Source organism: Lissotriton helveticus, chromosome 1_1 (assembly GCF_964261635.1).
Source record: "Lissotriton helveticus chromosome 1_1, aLisHel1.1, whole genome shotgun sequence".
Lineage (NCBI taxonomy): Eukaryota > Metazoa > Chordata > Amphibia > Caudata > Salamandridae > Lissotriton > Lissotriton helveticus.
The window spans coordinates 1,040,096,316-1,040,115,023 of record NC_136057.1 but is presented as its reverse complement, the minus strand read 5'-3'; the positions used below and the strand labels follow the sequence as shown (position 1 = coordinate 1,040,115,023).

At 46.3% G+C, this 18,708-nt stretch overlaps 1 protein-coding gene across 2 annotated transcripts in view; it reads left to right on the top strand.

Annotated features, from left to right (window-relative positions):
• The window catches only part of SBF1 (SET binding factor 1), a 1,592,200-nt gene that overhangs the window by 771,617 nt on the left and 801,875 nt on the right, over nt 1-18,708 (top strand). For both annotated transcript variants that reach the window (XM_078677863.1, XM_078677862.1), the window contains one exon: nt 3,285-3,443. In XM_078677863.1, coding sequence (XP_078533989.1) covers nt 3,285-3,443 — 159 coding nt within the window. The remainder of the gene's footprint in view (nt 1-3,284; nt 3,444-18,708) is intronic.

Genomic DNA, 18,708 nt, shown 5'->3' with positions numbered 1-18,708 from the left:
CCGTGATGGTGTTAGAAACATATACGGCGCGTGCTTTCCTACATGCTGTATGATATAGGTTTCTGGCAATATGATATTGTTTTTTCATATCTGGAGAAAAATCTTTGCGCCATAGTCTTTCTAGTACCTTGCATTTAGTTTTTTCTTCTTTGAGGGAGTCCGTAAACCAAGGGACTAGAGGGCGGTGTCTTTCTCTCTTGGCATTAGATACAGGCAAACACGACTCAGCCGCTTTGGCGAGCCATTGTTGAGTGGCATTTGCAATGCCTTCCATATCGTGGATTTTGTTGGGTATATTTAAGCAGAGTGCCGTATTAAGTTTAGAAATGTCTAGCTTTTTCCAGTTTTTTCTAAATAAAACCTGAGGTATAGGAGAAGAAAGGGATTTAGCCGGAGATTTCAAGCTAAGTTTGATCAAGTAATGATCAGACCAGCAAACCGGGATGTTTTCCTGCCAGATAAGTTCAGGAAGATTTGAAAAGATGGGGTCGAGCAAATGTCCCGCTTTGTGGGTGGGTCCAAAATTAATGAGGTTGCTACCTTCCAAGCCAAAGCTTTTATCTCCCCTGACCACTGGATTTGCTCACCCACAGGCTCAGGCCCCTGCCAAAACCACAAATCTGCACCCAGCGCCTATGGCCCGAGTTTGAGTGGCCCAACAGCTCGAGAAGGTCTTCCCTGCTATCCTGACCTGAGATCTGGTGATGTCTGACCTGCCTCGAATCCCCAAGTGCAGCCTGCAGCCCCTTTCTGGGGGATCCCCCCGACCGCCACCGGAGCTGGTAAGAAAAATCCAACGCCTAAAGACATACCTGCACCCAACGTCCCAGGGCGGCCCAGGGTGTCCCCGCATTCCCAGGCATCCCAACTTACCTCTCCAATGGGTGGTCACCTCCAGAAGATCTTCATCCCGAGCCGGCAGTCTTTGTTGCAACCGGAGATTCCCCATTGAAAACAACAGGGCAACTGACACCAAAACTGCACCCTGCACCCAGCCGCCGCTGTGTGTGTATTTTGGGTGCTAACTCGGATCGCCCTTTGCCCTGAGCCTAACACCAGGAGCTTTGCTCCCACAACCCAGTGGGCTGCTCGTTAGCAGCCACCACCGGGAGACCCTCTATCCCCCATTGGATAACATTGGGCCTCAGAACTCTGCACACGGCCGCCCTACTGCCGCTGAGTGTGTTTTAAGAGTGCATCCTTGACCTTGGGGAACCCTGGGTCTCACCCCAGAATACCAACTCCCACAACTTGTACTGACCTGCAAACCGTTAAGTTCATTTAGTTGGTTTGTATAAAACACTGAAGACCTGCAAATGTACAAAACCTCTTTGACTTACCTTTTCTCTAGGAAATGTCCCAGTGTGCTAGCTAGGCATATCACAATGAGTAGAAAAAGTAATCTTTAAAGTGATGTACAAAGTAATGTGTAAAGTAACTGAAAAGTAATTTCTAAACATGGAGATGTGTGGTGCAGCGGCCAGGGCAGCTGACGTCAGAGCATAGGGTTCACGGTTCGATCCCCGCCTCCGGCGGCAGCTTAGCTCAGCACCATGTGACTCTAGGCAATAGCTCACTTCATTCAACGACGGCCCCAGCGCCTTGAGACCCGTAAGGGTGAGTAATTTGCGCTTTACAAATACGGATTTATTTAATTTAAACATTGATTTACCTGTAATTCAATGTACTGCATTTGCACCTGTATTCAACTGTAAAACATAAGATTTTGCAAAGCATTTATTTCACTTCCCTCACCGGGTTTGGCTTGGTTCTAGAAATTAAATAACGTAATAACATGTTTGCTACAAACAAATTGGTCTGAGTTCCATCTTTGAGTGTGTGACGTCATTTGCTGCCCGAGTGTGTACAACAAATGCTTAACACTACTACCCTCTGATAAAGCCTTACTGCTCGCCCACACTACCACAAATAGAGAGTAAGGTGCTATCTACTTTTACCTCTGCCTACCTTTGAGGTTCCACTATACCTCATTTTGGTATAGTATATACAGAGCCAGCTTCCTACACCATGAACAACCAAATTTAAGGCAATAGTTGATCATGCAATGCCTAAAACTCGTTTGAGTTCATCCCTGTGAAAATAGTTAGGAGAATGTGGGTAAGCAGAATGTGATGGAAGGAACACCCTTCTGTTTTTTCCCCACAGTGCAACACCACTTATCCTTAGGCTGATCACCCTACTTTAACTTGATCACAAGAAGTACTTTTTCAAATTCTGCATTGTAAAAAGTCTCTATTGTACAGAGTGAAAGACTTTGGGTGCACGTAAATATGCAGCAATAGGCATCTGACATAACTCTAATCCAAGCCAACTCAAGGAGATGATGGACATAGCATTGAATCTTTTAAGACACTCACCCCCAGTAACAGATCTGGGTTGAATCCATCATTGTTCTGGGACCGATCTCGGGGTAACACGCCTCATCACCCAGGCTAGCTTGAATCATTGGCAAAGCGAGCAAGAGACCCACGTCGGGGCATGCACTGCTAACTTAGGGCGAACAAAGCAAACACAAGAAGATGATGGATGGAGTGCTGAAACTTTCCAGACACTCACCCCCAATCACAGATCTGGGTTGAATCCATCATCGTTTTCATCTCACTTCGCCACCCCAGTTCAGACCCAGCTATATGCAAATTGGTCTTGACCCTGTGCCTCATGGGAACAGTCCAGCTTGAACTGCCAAGCAGGTATTCACTGGACTGGAAACGAGCATCCTGAGCCCGGTTTCGGGGTAACACCCCTCATCAGCCAGTCTAGCTTGAATCCGATGGCAAAGTGAGCAAGTGACCCATGTCTCGGCATACCCTGCCAACTCAGGGTGAACAAACAAAACACAAGGAGATGATGGACGGAGTGGGGTTTAAATGACTAGTGCATGAAGATCAGGAGAGCTATGAGCTGGATGATAATTGGCTCTCTTTTGTCTATATTGAGTTTGATGGAATTGTGCAACATCCAGCTGACAATGGGTGTCTTACATTGTCTAAATAAAGAAGAGTCTTGCTTGTATAAAATGGGTTACAGATGCTGCAGTTGCAAGAGTTTTCCCCTTATCCTTAATTTCTTCTCATGTTTGTATTGTGCTTTGTACCTTTTCATTCTTTGGTGACGTTTCCCGAACTATAGACATTCTTAGTGCTAAATATCTAGATAATACTGGTTTTGCATGCCAAAATTGGGCATTTAAACCTGTAGAACACATTTTCCTTCTAAAATCGGATGTATTTTGCTCATTTGTTACTTGTCTATCCAATTTACAGAAACTGACTTCTGGAATCACCCAGTTTGCTTACAGCTGTGTTCAGGAGCACTTAGTTTGGACAAACATGCAGTTCTGGGAATCCATGTTCTACTCTGACGTCCAGAACCATATTAGAGCCCTGTACTTGGAGAACAGTGAAGACAACCACTTTCATCAGGTAAGTAGGAAAGATACCAGGGTAAGGAATGATCCTTGCTCTTTGGATTTTGTTATAAGATAGCTTTAGATATTTGCCTGACCTCATGTTATCAACACCATAAACCTACAGTAAATTACTATTACGTGTGTTAGTCTGCCTACTGGGACCCATGGGCATGAAACAAAGCATACATGCGCTGCAGTGGATACACATGTGTGCTTCTGGAGGTTTGTCCACAGTTCTGTTGGTGCTGCACCATTAGTGATTTCACACCTTAATGTGATGTTGTGTTTTCATGCAACTTATGCTTCTAAATGTGATACTTCAATGCTACCTACTTGGCACCTAAATGTGATTTTGCACCAAATTGTGATTTGTACTCCTAACAATGTATGCACACTCAAGCAGATAATGCACCAATAGTTTTCCCCTGGTAGGTTGTCAGCCAACTGCGATGTCTTGCTGCTGCTCACCATTTTCACCGAATATGACATCTTACTACCTCATCTTTCTATGTTGAGAGATTTTGCCCTTGAAAGTGTTTCTGCCCTCCTGCTAAATTTGATTTTGCACCAAAGTGTTTTGTTTTCACCCACTTGTTATACTGCATATTAATGTGAACTGTGCTCCTAAAGATTCATCCAGGGTGAATTGAATGACACCGCACATTTGCACATTGCGAGTGTCCCATACTGAATCTGCTTGTCAAAATGAATTACCTATGTTTTTTTCGAATGGTCTTATGAAGGCCATGAAAAATAAAACAAAGCTTTATATCAACTCATGCGAGTCTCATCCCCCCCCCCCAAACTGCTATTAAATACTACAAACCCAGATTACTGCTTGTCAACCAGGAACATTTAATCTGTGACAAATCCCATAGTTTTAGACTGAACGCTGTTAAAGCTGACTTTTTTGTTTTTAAACTAAGGATATCATTTGCTAAATTAATTTTTCTGATACCTTTCGAACACGGATACCTCACCTTCTGATACTCCCCAGGCATCAGACTGGATCTGGAAAACCTTGAGCAGTACCTCGGCTTGCTGGTACGTGGCGTTGGTTGGCTTGGCGTCGTCTGTATCAGAAGTGACATTGCAGTGCCACAAAAACGTAACCTCACCATGCTGACATTTTTCTGCATCAATAACGCGGATCTGGAGATCTACCGCTGTAATTTTTGGACCATTTGTTTGACATTTTGTCGACCCTTTTTTGAGCATGTACTCCTAGGCTGCTTAGGGAACACGTCCCCTTATAAACCTATGCATTTTAAACCTTTTGGATACTGTCAGAGACAAATGTTGGTGTTGAATCCGCAATTGATTTGCCTCTGGTGCCTGGGATCAGAGCACAACCCCTAGGCCTGCGCCGAGTGTAAGTCCTTCCCCCCAAGGCGATCAGCGGGCGGGTTATGGAGCTCCTGGCAGCACAGCAAAAGAATGCCGCATACCATTACCTTTCCTGAGGAAGATCTCTGGACTGCTCCTGGAGCCATCACCACAGACGCTCGTCATTCTGGTCCAAGATGTCCTTTTCGAAGTTGAGAAAGCATGAAAATAAGTTGTTGCGCTTACTGTAGTGACAGATGTGTCAATCCTGGGTTAGGGCAGTCATGTAGGAGAGGTGGAGATCACAGGAGTCTGTTCTCTGGTGGAGTGTAATCTCCACATCAATCTCCTGGAGTTGAGACCATCTGCTTGGCATTAAAAGCCTCCATTCTGTCCATTAAGGCAAGGCTGGTGCAGGTGTTCAGGGTCAACACCAATGCCGTGTGGTATTGTAATAAATTGGGCAGAGTGTGGTCATGGACCCTGTACAGAAGGCTTTGCGCCTTTGGACTTGGCTGGAGCGCCAGGTCACTTTCCTAGTTGTAGAGCACCTGGCAGAATCTTTAAATGCCAGGCCAGATGAGCTAAGTCATTGATGCCTTATGGATCACAAATGGTAATTTTGCCAGGAGGTGGCCAGTGACCTCTTCCAAGAATAAGGAGAATCTTGGCTCGATCTGTTCACCACTGCCAAGAACAAGGCAATGTCAGCACTTCTGCAAGCTGGCGTTTCCAAGGCGGGTTCCGCTTGGAGACATATTCCGACTTGAGTGGACCTGAGGACTCCTTCAGCCTTTCCGCCGATACCATTCCTGCCCCTGAGCCATCAAGAAGATCAGGACCGACCGGGCTCAATTCATTCTTGTGGGTCTGATTTGGGCATGGAGAACTCTGATATCCCTAGCCTGAGCATAAGTCCTCTAATCAGGCCGCCTCTCAGGTTGGACCTTCTGTTGCAGCAACATGGCAGGGTGCTGCATACAAATCTCGCCTCTTTCCACCTTCATGCCTGGAGATTGTGTGGAGATAGTGGAGTGTTTGATTTCCCTACTGAGGTCTGTGATGTCAACTTGGCAGCCAGACATCTCTCCAACAAGACACTATACGTCTTCCATTGGCATAAATGTGTGGCTTTGTGTTCCATACGTCAGGTGGATCCCATTTCGGTGTCTTTGTCAGATGTAGTATTGTATGTTCTTTTGTTAGCCTGGCAAGGCCTTCCTCTGGGCATTGTTAAAGGTTATATGTTGTCTTTGTGGGCTTTCCTGCGACTTCAGGACCAACCTTCTCTGCTCGAGTCAAGAGGTTTCAATGGGGTTTACAGCATATGTTTCCTCCCACTCCCTTTGTAATACCACATTGGGATCTCATCTACTCTTGACATTCTTGATGTGTGCCCCATTTAAGCCCTTGCACAGTTGCCCTTTGTGGCTGTTGTCTCTAAAAACAGTCTTTTTCACTTCCATTACATTGACCAGGAGGGTTAACAAGCTTCAAGCTCTGTTCGTCAACCCTCCATACAACAGCTTCTACCCAGACAAACTGGTTCTCTGGGCACGTGGCTCGTTTCTGCGAGAGGTGAGTTCTCCTTTTCATGTAGTTCAGAACATCACACTACTCACTTTATTTGCCCCCTCATCCTTCCAAGGAGGAGGAGAGATATCACCGTTTGGACCCAAAAAAAAGTCCTCTCTTTTTATATCGATCACACCAGAGGACACCAGGTGGATGATCGACTTTACATGGGGTTTCCCAGGGCGAAGAAAGGCAAGGCGGTGCAGAAACGCACCACCTCTTGATGGATTGTGCTCATTATTAAAACCTGGTACGCATTCGCTGCAAAGAAGCCTCCTGAGGGCTTGCCGGTACATTCCACCAAGGCCACTATTACTGCTTTAGCATGCAGGATACCTGACCTGGATATCTGCCAAACTGCTACGTGGGCGTCACTTCACATGTTCGTGAAGCACTACTGCTAGGACAGTAGCGTCCGTAGAGTTGGGCATTCCACCCTCTCTATCCTCCAAAACATTTTGGTTTAAGCCAGTTCGCAGACCTACCTTCAGGGAGGTATTGCCTAGTTATCTGTTCCAAGGTGAGGGTTCTGCGTTTAGAAGTTACTTACCTTCGGTAACAATTTTTCTGGTAGAGAACTCTATATAACTGCATATTCCTCAACAATTCTCCCTGTTCTGTGAACCGGGCTCTTCACCTAAAAGATCCCACTAGACCCAGCACACTGTTCAAACATTGTTTTTTACATGGTTCCTCGTTTTTGGCATGGAAGTAGTCACAAAAGAAGTGGATATCAGCCTGCCAGGTTGGCACGTATGTGGTGCACCGCATCGACATTACCGACTTCGGTCCTACTCAGTCCACCTACCGCCGTGCAAAGGTAATGCTTAAGATTTTCCAAATCAACCTGAGATCGCTTGAGTAATATTCTAAGGTGAGGAATCTGCCATTAGATAATCTTTACAAGAAAAAGCGTTACCAAAGGTAAGTAACTTGTTAAACAATGCTTTTTCTTAGTCTCAAAGAACACCAAAATCTGTTACAGAAATAAAAAAAAAACACACTTTATTTCACTTTACTATAATAAAAAATGTGAGCTGCACACTACCCTGTAGGTAAATGGAGAGATATTGGTCTTTCTAGTAAGTACATATTATTATGGTACGAAACTCCAACTGAAGTCCACAAAATTCTACAACTGCAGATAATACATTAATCATATATACAATCATAATTTAAAAAAACTATAAATTCTCAATCCATTTCCTCCATTATGTAATGCATAAATAACTTTCCTTTGTACAGTGCAGCCTACTTAATACCATCTGCCAACAATACTGTGCAAAATACAAAGAGGAATTAAAACAATCTTATAAAAGAGCAAAGTGCAAAATACACAGTGCTAGGAGAATTAAGAATGTCCTGAAACTTTTAGAGAACATATAAGCCCGTTTAAAAGTAAAAAATATCACAGAACAGAAGTAACAATAAAATTCCTAATAAATATCCAAAAAGGTTTTAAAAAAATTGATAGATCCTATTGCAAACCTTTTAATTTTGGGGTGGGGGGAGGGGTAGGTGGGCAAAATAAACGGGCCCCCAAAGCGGACTGAATGTTAAATTTAATAAACATCGGTCCTAGAAAATAATGTCTGGCGTTTTGCAGCACCGGACATACAAATAACACGCAATTGATATCTTGGATATGTTGGTGACTCAAGCCACAGATTCTATCCTTTTTCGGTATTTTGCCCCAAATACCAGTAATTTCCTATAGGGGCAACAGGTCCAGTTTCAACAAGAGGAACAACCTTCTGATCCCATGAGGTAAATTGCAAATTAAATAGGGCTGCGGTTTATTTCCCAAAGTATTCCCACAAACCACCTTTATTACGCAGCTTGGACTGACTTGAGGCAATATCTCTGGCCAAGCTAATGGTGGACACAGAGGTCTTTATGCACATCTTCAAAGCAGACTTTGACATAAAGGAGTCGATATGCAAACTAAGCCCAAACACTTCATTTGCTCACTCAAAAGACCTTAAAAAAACACTGACCATTCTTTGAACTTAAAAAAAAGATCTTAGCTGTCAAGGCAGCCTTAAGTGTTCCCTCATCCCCTGTAAGGAGTGTGTTGCCCCCACCTCAATACCGCTGCCAAGGAGGAGCTATAGAAGGAAACTAAACCAAATTCCAGGCGCATAATATGAGGAGCAGCCAGAGAATTTAGGTTGCAAATTTGTTGCAAAATTCGACCTTAAGACCATTCAAAGGAAACCAGTAACTCATATCCAGCACCTCATCGGCATAGGACAAAGAGGGGGGAGTTTAACCCTAAATACTGACAGTACATGCCCATAATGGCAACTCCCATGGATTCTGTAAAATCTATGCAATGCGCTGGCCCTGCTTACACAAAGCTTTATCAGTTTTACATCCCACCCGTTTTTGGAAAATACCTTTCCAAGGTATAGATAAGAGTATACTGTTTCAAGTTTTTCAGTACCCAGAAGCCATTAGAAACTCCTCTTTAATTTGAACCCTTTCTTGCAAAAGATGAAAACCTTGCTTTTGGCAGTGTTAATTATCAGGAAATGGGGTCTGGCATATTTAGCCAACGCTTCCAAGCGACGTTGCAGACCAATAGGCGTGAAGTCAAATATGGCCACATCCTCAGCATATAATAAAGAACCAATAGACATTGTGCCAATTCTAGGGACATCTCCCCTCTCTCGTTTTAAAACACCTGGGAGATCAAAATATAAAGAGAGAACAAGAGGGGGGCAACAGGCAAACCTGCTTAAGCCTGTTGTGCATCCATCCGATCCTCCCATCAAACCTTGACCCCAAGTAAAGATTGAAGCGAGACATAACTGCATGGAAGGCACTTCCTCTCTCACTGTTGGGCAGAGCAGCGCTTTTTAAGATGATGTCTCTGCCTCGCTTCTTCTATGTGCTACAAAACTACCCTGACCCTGGCCTACTCGTCACTTTAGGGAAATTGAGGGCTTGCAGAGGGACTTGCTGTGGGGAGGGAAACCTCGGATAGCACTAACCAAGCTCACCCTTAACTGGTATGACGGTGGGATCAGCCTTCCAGAACTTAAGAAATACTATTAGGCGGCCCACCGTACAGCTATTAATCATGGCACATATCGCCGCATGGACGACCCGGGCTACACCTTGTACCGGTGGATCCTCCCAGGAGGGAATTACAACAGAGCTCTTTATTCTAGGCCACAGCGGTTCCCCCTCACTGGGCCGACAAAACACTCTGTGCCGGTCTGGCCCACAGTAACCAAAAGTCTGGGATGGGAGCAGAAACTGACGCCAGCAACACCTCTCTGGGACTCAGAGAGGCTGGGTGATCTATGGAAGTCGAAAGGGTTTGATAAATGGAACCTCATAGGGATCTTGAGTATCGGAGACATGTGGGTAAAGGGTGATGTAGTGACATTTGCCTCCCTGCAACAGAAATAGGAGCTCACTAACCCAGAATACTTATGTTACCTCCAAGTCCAACATGCACTACAGTCCCATCTAACTAAAGGCACCCCCCCCCGAATCCATACCTCTCGAGGATAGACTGCTTGATGGATACTTACCAGAGAAAGCAATCTCCATAATATATAAAAAGCTGATAAACAACACTGCGGACCCCTTCCGGGGCACCAGGGCAAAGTGGGAAAGAGATGGCTACGAGCTGGACGACAAGGAATGGCAAGAGGCACTGGCCCCCCCAAGAGAAGTGGCTATTTCGTCCAGCTCAAAATCTTGCATAGGGTGTACGTTACTGGACCTTGCCTGGTGTGCATGGGGAGGGCAGAAGGGGGGAATGCAGAAGACAATGTGGTCATGAGGGAACGTTTATGCATATCCTCTGGGAATGTGATCTTATTCAGAGGTACTGGTGTCAAATACATGCAGTTCTTGGCGGGGTGTTGGATTTGGTCATCCACCCTGAAGCGAAGAGGTGCCTATTGATTGTATGAGAACCCACGGACCTGAGCAGAATGGGTAGATCTGGGTAACGCTAGGCCTCATGGTGGCAAGAAGGAATATTGCTCAGCTATGGGAAGCCACAAACCCACCTACCATAATAGAATGGAAGAAACACATTGACTGGTGTATGTTCCGGGAAAAAAAGGTGTATATTGCGAGGGGCTGCCCCAAGAAGTGGTCTCAAATCTGGGGGGCATGGAACACATACCGAGGGGAGATCTGTTGTCCCCCACGCAACTCCATTTCTGATGACCTGTCCCCACGATAAATGCTGTATCCCATGATGTTTCATTGCTCTGTTCTTGTAGTCAACGTGATTGTCACTGTTATCGAATGAATTCCTCCTATCTGTAAATTAACCACCTGATTCATGCAACCACACCGATTAATGTTGTTTCATAAAAAGAATTATAAAAAAAAAAAACTTGCCACCAAGTATCCAAATGCAGCTCCATGATGAGACCCAAGAGGTGGTGCGGAACACCCAAAAGAAGAAGCTTCCTCCACAGCGTTTGACAGTTCACTCTATCAAACGCTGTGGAGAAATCAATGAATACCTTATAAATTAGCATACCCTGAAGGAAGACATATTTTTCTACAATAGTCTGGAGGACTGCAATTTGTCTACAATGCTGTGATTCCTCCTAAAACCGGCTTGTTCCGAAAGTATAATATTCTGATTCTGAGCTAATTGTTGTAGGTGGCAAAGGATGTTCTTAATATATAATCCTCCCAGTCCTTTTATGGAATCGGAATAGCCAATGTCTTCTGGTCTATTCCTTAAATATCAACCTTGATATCTTCATTGCATTGTATTATATCATGAAGGTTCTAAAAGTGTGCATGTTGACTAATGGTGTTAATTGTAATGCCTAAACATCTCTATTAACTGTGGCACCACTTGTTCACCCTTCATCATCACTACCCCTCCGCAAATTAAACCAATTAGCCTATGCATCTCTTAATAGATGCACTCCTCAGCTATAGATCTGCAATCTCTATTCCAACTCCTTACCTGCCTCATCCAAGATGGAGACTTTGATAACGATTCTGCGCTTCCTCTATATCACCATCTTACCACTAAGATGTAATATCCCTGCATTGATAGAACCAAAACGATGGTAGAGAGTCCCTTAAATGCAAACTGATTAACTCTTAATTCCTTGCACCAATGCATCACTGTGGAGAATACAAACATGACATCTAAATAACTGAGGCTCACCATTTCCCATCTGGCAACAAAAAATAGTTGTTGATGGTTTTCTGAATTATAGCACTCATCAACACACCTACTTTGATCACATTTTCTGAAGATATTTCAACCTCTTCTATCAGAATGAAAGTTAGTTATAGATTACTTACCTTAGAATCCACCACCAGGTGTCAAACTGGATCCAGAAAGTTTTTCGTCAGTAGTACCCCTGCGCATCGGAAGGCGGCATCGGTCGCGTCCGTCGTTGGACGCCGGTATGATGTCACAAAAGCTACAAAGACGCCGCCCTCGCCCACTGACGTCAGTTCTTTCTTTTCCGCGCCAGCAAGCTCAGATCCAGAGAGAGCGGTACCCCATGTCACTTTTTGACTGACTTTTTTGCGACTTTTGTCGACTTCGTTTTTGAGTCAAACATCGACTCCTGGTGCACGAGGGATGTCCGTGTCAAGGCCTGCGGTTCCTGTACTTGACTGATGTCGGTGACGGATCCGCACCGCATGTGCCCCAAGTTGTGCTCCGACTGCCGAACCATGGCCAAAGTCTTTGCAGATGCGAGCCCGAAAGCTACTCGAGGCTCGGCAGTCGGCTCTGCGTCGTTCGAGGTCCGGGTCACGTGGGAGGTCGAGGGACCAATCGCAGAGCCATCACCACTCCTTGCCTAAGTCTTCGCACTAGGGGTCAGGTAAGTCGAAGCACAAGAAGTCGTCGAAGAAGCATCTTCGACTTTCCGTCGGGCGACGAGACGGAGGATGCGGATGGTGTCCCATCCACGGGTCCAAGTGCGGAGCCATCAGGGTCGACTCTGGCCTACCCTCCCTTCCTGGGACCTGGAGCGATCCTTGCCCAGCTTCGTTAGTTCTATGGACCGATGCATGTCATCTTTGGGCAGCCTGACTCTGCCGGTGTGCCTTCGGATCCCGCGGACTCGGCTGGGGGCCCTAGGCCTTCGACACCAGCGGCTCTGGCCTCGGCACCGCAGGGCCGCCTTGGATCCAGGCCTGGATCCGGATTGACGTCGGGCGACCTCGTGACACCTCCATCGGCACCACGTCCGCAGCCGAGGCCGCAGGACCTCCAGCCGGCGTCGACCCCGGCTTCCACCACGATGTGTATACGGAGCCGGACCGCAGTCGACCGATGCCAGATCCAGCGCCAATGGGTACTTTTGCACCTGTATTCCACCCTGCCCATTTTCCGCCAGTTTGGCAGCCAGAGGAGGGTGAGGAAGACTGGGAGGGGTCTGGTGGTCTTTTGGAGAAAGGAACTGGGGGATGCCAGTGATCTGGACACCTCGCCAGACATTGACATGTTGTCTCCTCCTACTGTGGCTACGGAGGAGGGAGCGTCTTACACAGTGGTGTTGCGCAGGGCGGGCGAGGCCCTAAACCTCGAGCTACCTACTGTGGCAGTCAGGACTAACCTCCTTACAGAGGTGCTTCAGCTGGCAGCTAGCTCTTCTGAGCCCCTCCTGCTGTTTAATGAAGCCTTACGGACATCCTTATGGGCACCTGGTCCAGGCCCAACACAGGGGCTTCTGTGGATAGGATGGTTGCCTGACTCCACCGCCTGGGCGATCCCACTTTCCTTTCCCAACATCTCTCCCCGAGAGCTTAGTGGTCCAAGCTTCAACGTCCCAAAGCGCATTCACCTGTGTTACCTGTGGTTCACGGTAGGCCACGAGCACTTTGTTTTCCATGCTCCCCTTTGGCCTTACCAGCGCCCCTCGGGTGTTCACAAAAGTGATGGCGGTGGTCGCAGCTCATCTGCCCAGATCAGGGGTTCCAGTCTTCCCCTATCTTGAAGACTGGTTGTTGAAGGCGGGCTCGCCCCAGGCAGTCATCTCCCACCTCCAGACCACAGCCGACCTCTTGCATTCGCTGGGGTTCTCCATCAACGTGCCAAAGTCACACCTGACCCCCTCTCAGAAGCTCCTCTTCATCGAAGCGTTTCTGGACATGACGCAGTTTCGGGTTTATCCTCCCGAACAGTGAGTTCGGGATATCGGGGCTATGATTCCGATCTTTCTCCCTCTATCCTGGGTTTCGGTCCAGATGACCCTTAGGCTGCTGGGCCTCATGTCCTCCTGCTGGTTGAGCATGCAAGGTGACATATGTGGGCTCTGCAGTGGGACTTGAAGTTCCAGTGAGCGCAACATCAGGGGAATCTGTCCGATTGCTCCAGATATCGGAAGGCACTGCACGACAATTGCAGTGGTGGCTCACGAACCAGGATTTGGTCAACAGCAGATCCCTCTCCCTTCCCCAACCAGAACACACAGTGGTGACCGACCCATCCCTTCTGGCATTGGGGGGCCACATGGAAGAGGCGGAGATCAGAGGCCTCTGGTCTCCGGCGGAGTCCGAGCTCCACATCAACCTTCTGGAGCTTCAGGCGATCCATCTTGCACTGAAAGCATTCCTTCCCTCTGTCCGGGGAAGAGTAGTGCAGGTGTTCGCAGACAACACCGCCGCCATGTGGCCCTGCAACAAGCAAGGCAGGGTGGGGTCGTGGACCCTATGCCAAGAGGCCCTCCACCGCTGGACATGGCTGGAACATCAGGGCATATCCCTGGTGGTTCAACACCTGGCAGGTTCACTGAACCCCAGGGCGGACAAACTCAGGTGCATAATGGATCACAAATGGCGTCTTCACTCAGAGGTGATGCAAGGTCTCTTTCAACAGTGGAGAGAGCCTTGGTTAGATCTCTTCTCCACCGAAGAGAACGTGCAATGTCAGCAATTCTGCGCGTTTGAATTTCCAAGGCGGCACTCGCTATGCGATTTTTTTCGGCGCGGGTGGAGTTGCGGTCTTCTATACGCCTTTCCTCCTAAACCGCTTCTGCCTAGAGTGCTGAAGAAGATCAAGCCCGACGGGACCCAAGTCCTTCTTTTGGCTCTGGATTGGGCACGAAGAGTCTGGTATCCTGAGCTGCTCAACATGGCCATCGATCCCATGATCCGCCTGCCTCTTCGGGAGGATCTTCTGTCGCAGCAGCAATGTCTTCCACCCAACCTGTTCAGCCTCCACCTCCTTGCGTGGAGATTGAGCGGCGGCAGTTGACATCATTTGACTTTCCTCCCGAGGTCTCTGATGTAATTTTGGCAGCCAGGTGTCCCTCCACTAAGGCGGTATACGCTTGCAGAGGGAATACATTTGTGGCATGGTGCACAGCAAAGGCTGTGGATCCCATTTCTGCGGTTCTCTTGTTCCTCCTGTCTTTGGCCCAGCAGGGCTCTGCTCTGGGCACTCTTAAGGGCTACCTCTCGGCCATTTCAGCCTTCCTCAGACTGCCTGATCAGCCTTCTCTTTTCAAGACCTCTGTTGTAAATAGATTTCTCAAAGGCATTACTCATCTTTTTACTCCTGTTCCCTTCATAATGCCTCAGTGGGACTTGAACTTGATTCTTACTTATCTGATGTGCGCCCCCTTTGAGCCGCTACATAACTGTCCTCTCAGACGCTTCTCTCTGAAAACTGGTTTTCTGGTGGCCATCACCTCTGCACGCAGGGTGAGCTAGCTACACGCTCTGTATTCCAAGCCTTCTTTTCTGGCTGTTCATCCGGACAAGGTCGTCCTCAGAACTCGACCTTCCTTTCTTCCAAAGATGGTCCCTTCTTTTCATATTGGCCAAACCATCACTTTACCCACCTTCTTTCCGTATCCTTCAAAAGAGGAAGAGAGGCTCCACCATCTGTATCCAAAACGTGTGCTCTCCTTTTATTTGGAGCGCACCGAACAATTCTGGGTGGACGACCAGCTCTTTGTTGGTTACGCGGGCGCTAAGAAAGGTCGGGCCGTGCACAAACAGACCATCTCCAGGTGGGTCGTTCTGTGCATCAAGGTCTGCTATTCTTTGGCAAAGAAGGAGCCTCCAGTGGGGCTGCGCGCCCATTCTACCGGGTGATGGCAGCTACTACTGCTTTGGGACTGGGGGAGTCCCCCTAAATGATATCTGTCAGGCAGCTACGTGGGCATCACTGCACACGTTCACCAAGCACTACTGCCTGGACAGCCAAGTTTGGAGAGACAGCGTCTTTGGCCGTTCTGTTCTCCAGGACTTTCTGGTATGAACTTAGTTCGCATACTCACCACCGGGGTTGGTATTGCTGGGGTATCTATTCTAAGTTGTAAAGTAGAACAAGGTAAGTGGCGGTTAAGGATACTACCATCACCACTACAAAGACTGGAAGAGAAAGTTAGTACACACTGTGAAAAAAGTAGAACCCTCAGGCACCAACAAAGTTAGTGCCCAGTTTTCATCATTGGGTTCTTTTTTATAGGTATGAACATTGGTACCATAAGTGGAAAGGTGATGTTAAAAAAGGTGCATACGTTCCCTAATGTCAAGGATTTCTTTTAATAGAGGGACAAATCACCTTCATTAAAATAAAGTGCAAAGCGGACAAAAGATGGTCGAGTTAATTTGAACCAAATCTGTCCTTTGAATTTAAGAGTTGGTCAACATGTTTCTGCTATCTCGAGCTCTAGTAGCTCAGCATTCGTCAGGACCACATACATACCCCAGCTGGTGTTCGGCGCACACTAAGGCGCAAACTCCAAAAAGGGGGGAAAAACCAAATCACAGAATTTCTGTGGCATTATCCGTAAAAGAGGAAACTTCCAATGTAGAAAGAGAAAGCATTATATAACTTTAACCTCTTTTTCACAGTCTTAGCAAGTAACAACTCACAAACAAACTTCAAATTTTTTTTAAAATCAAAGTGAAAACTAGTGTGAGCTGGTGAGACCAACAGACTCTAACCCAGTTGAAACAAAAAGTGCCTTTTCATTATATATAATTCAACAGATTAATAGGAAAGAAGGACAACACAACACGCCATGGGTCAATTACCCTCTGCTGTGGTGTCTATGCGCCACATAAAAAATGAGACGATAGAACAGGAATGAATATCCTTCTACATTATAGTAACCTTCCGTAAAACAGTCATCACCCTTAATGGTGAATGACTACAGAGGTTTCTCAAAACGTGCCCTTAAAAATACACCTGAACAATTGAAGTCAAACTTAATCGTAATGCTTTTTTCTCTTCATCACAAAATTAGTGTGGTATCTGACAACCACGATCATGCAGCCTTTATACAAATAAATGGTCAAAAACTCACTCAATTTGAATTGCGATGTCTCTACATGGGCTCATGACAGGGGAATCTTCACGCCCAGAATCACTGTAAGAAAAGAGACCCGGGTCACGACTTGCACACGGGCGTATTTCCTACAAGCTTGACAGTTAGTGCTTCAATAACAAGAAGCGGGCGATTGTTCTTTTATACCTAAGCAGAGAGGTTACTCACGTTTTTCTGAGCGACCGCCCGCAGCTAAACCTACTTTGGTGACATCCACAGCCCGGAGGAGTCGACCGCTCGTCCCTGGCGTTGTTTTGAATGTCCGGGATGGCGTCGACGAATTACGCGGGGGTCACGTGATTCCGCCAAACCCGCTGTTTCTTAAAGAAACATGACTCAATTTCGCCGCAGAAGCCTCGGAAAGAGCAGGGGTTCGAACCCCAGTCTAGTAGGCACTAGCGGAACCCTCAATTTTAATGGTTGTGCATTATGTACAGTGACTAAATGTTAGATATTTGTCTGGCTATTGATAAAACTATTTTGTCATATCAAGCATTACCTTATTCTTATGTATCAAACAGCTACCCAGGAGAGGTTCACCGGTACCTAAATATCTTTGATGACACATGGATTGGGAATCCGATAACCATCTCACCAGGAATGGGTTGGAATCCACATTTTGTGCCCCCTCCATTTTTCAATCCGAATATGTACCCCCAGCCTTTTTTAGGCTCGGGTCGGAGGGGCAGGGGCAAAAGGAGAGGGACCAATCAAGTACATTGGGATTCAGCGGAGGCTGTGGGGGACAACACCTGGAGCAGAGTGAGAGTTTGATCACAAATCTGTCCTCTTTGACTCTAAGTCCTGCATACATTTACATTTATAAATTTCAACTGGCACGGGCATGTGATTAAATAAATAACATTATTTGAGTTGCAATTCGTATGGCTTCGCTGATGCCATAACTTGCCAGACTCCAAAGATAATGTTTTTGTAGGTGCCGTCAGGTGGCAAACGCTGCATCCCCCACACGGGAAATGCCTGAGGGTTCTACTTTTTTCACAGTGTGTACTAACTTTCTCTCCCAGTCTTTGTAGTGGTGATGGTAGTATCCTTAACCGCCACTTACCTTGTTCTACTTTTTTACTAGTTACTCTTTTGTTGTTTATTAGTATAACTCTAAGGGGTATAAGAGTGGCAGTCTGACCCTGGTCTCTCTTGTTGTTGATATATATGTATCTATTCTAAGGTAAGGAATCTATAACAAACTGTTTCTTTCAGATAAACAAGTTACTTCCCTTCAGTAACGATATATCTGTAAGAAACATAGGTTAGTTATAGATTCCTTACCGCCTCACCCATCCTCCACGTTCTGCGAACGGACTTCTAGGGTTCAGGACATCCATTCAGGGCCCTAGTTTTGTGCACCAGTGGTCAGTGTCTTGCATGGCGCTACGCTTCTGGCATGGAAAGTCGTGTACAGAACTGACGTCAGCGCGTGATGGCTGCGTCCATGTAGATTCTGCTACGTCATCCCAGTGACCACGACGCAAAGGACAAACGCAGAGTCGACCGACGCCACCTTCCGACACGCAGGGGTACTACTCATGAAAAACTTTCCGGATCCAGTCTGACACCTGGGGGTAATTCTAAGGTAAGGAATCTATAACTAACCCATGTTTCTTACAGCTATATCGTTACCGAAGGTAAGTAACTTGTTTGTTAAAGAGACAGCAACCTAGTACAACAATGTTCCGTCCCTAACCAACTGGATTTACTGTGAATTAAAAAAAAAGCAGCATATACAAATGTGCATACTGTATCAGTCAGACCACTTCTTTGTTAAACTGAAGGCAGAAATGGTAAAATCTAGGGACTTTAGACACATTGACAACAAGCATTATCAAAGCCAACGTATGTGACTTTAATGTGCAATATGCACAAATGCACACAAATCCTTTTGACGCAACCTCTTTTTTCGTGCCTCCCAATTCTCTTTCCTATTTTTTTTTTATTCTACAAGCTTTTGCTCAAACAAACACATACATTTTAGAACTCTGGGATTAGTACAATGTTTACTCACAAACCCTTAGTCAGTGGTACAAAAAGGCAGGTAAAAATAATATAGTAACATTA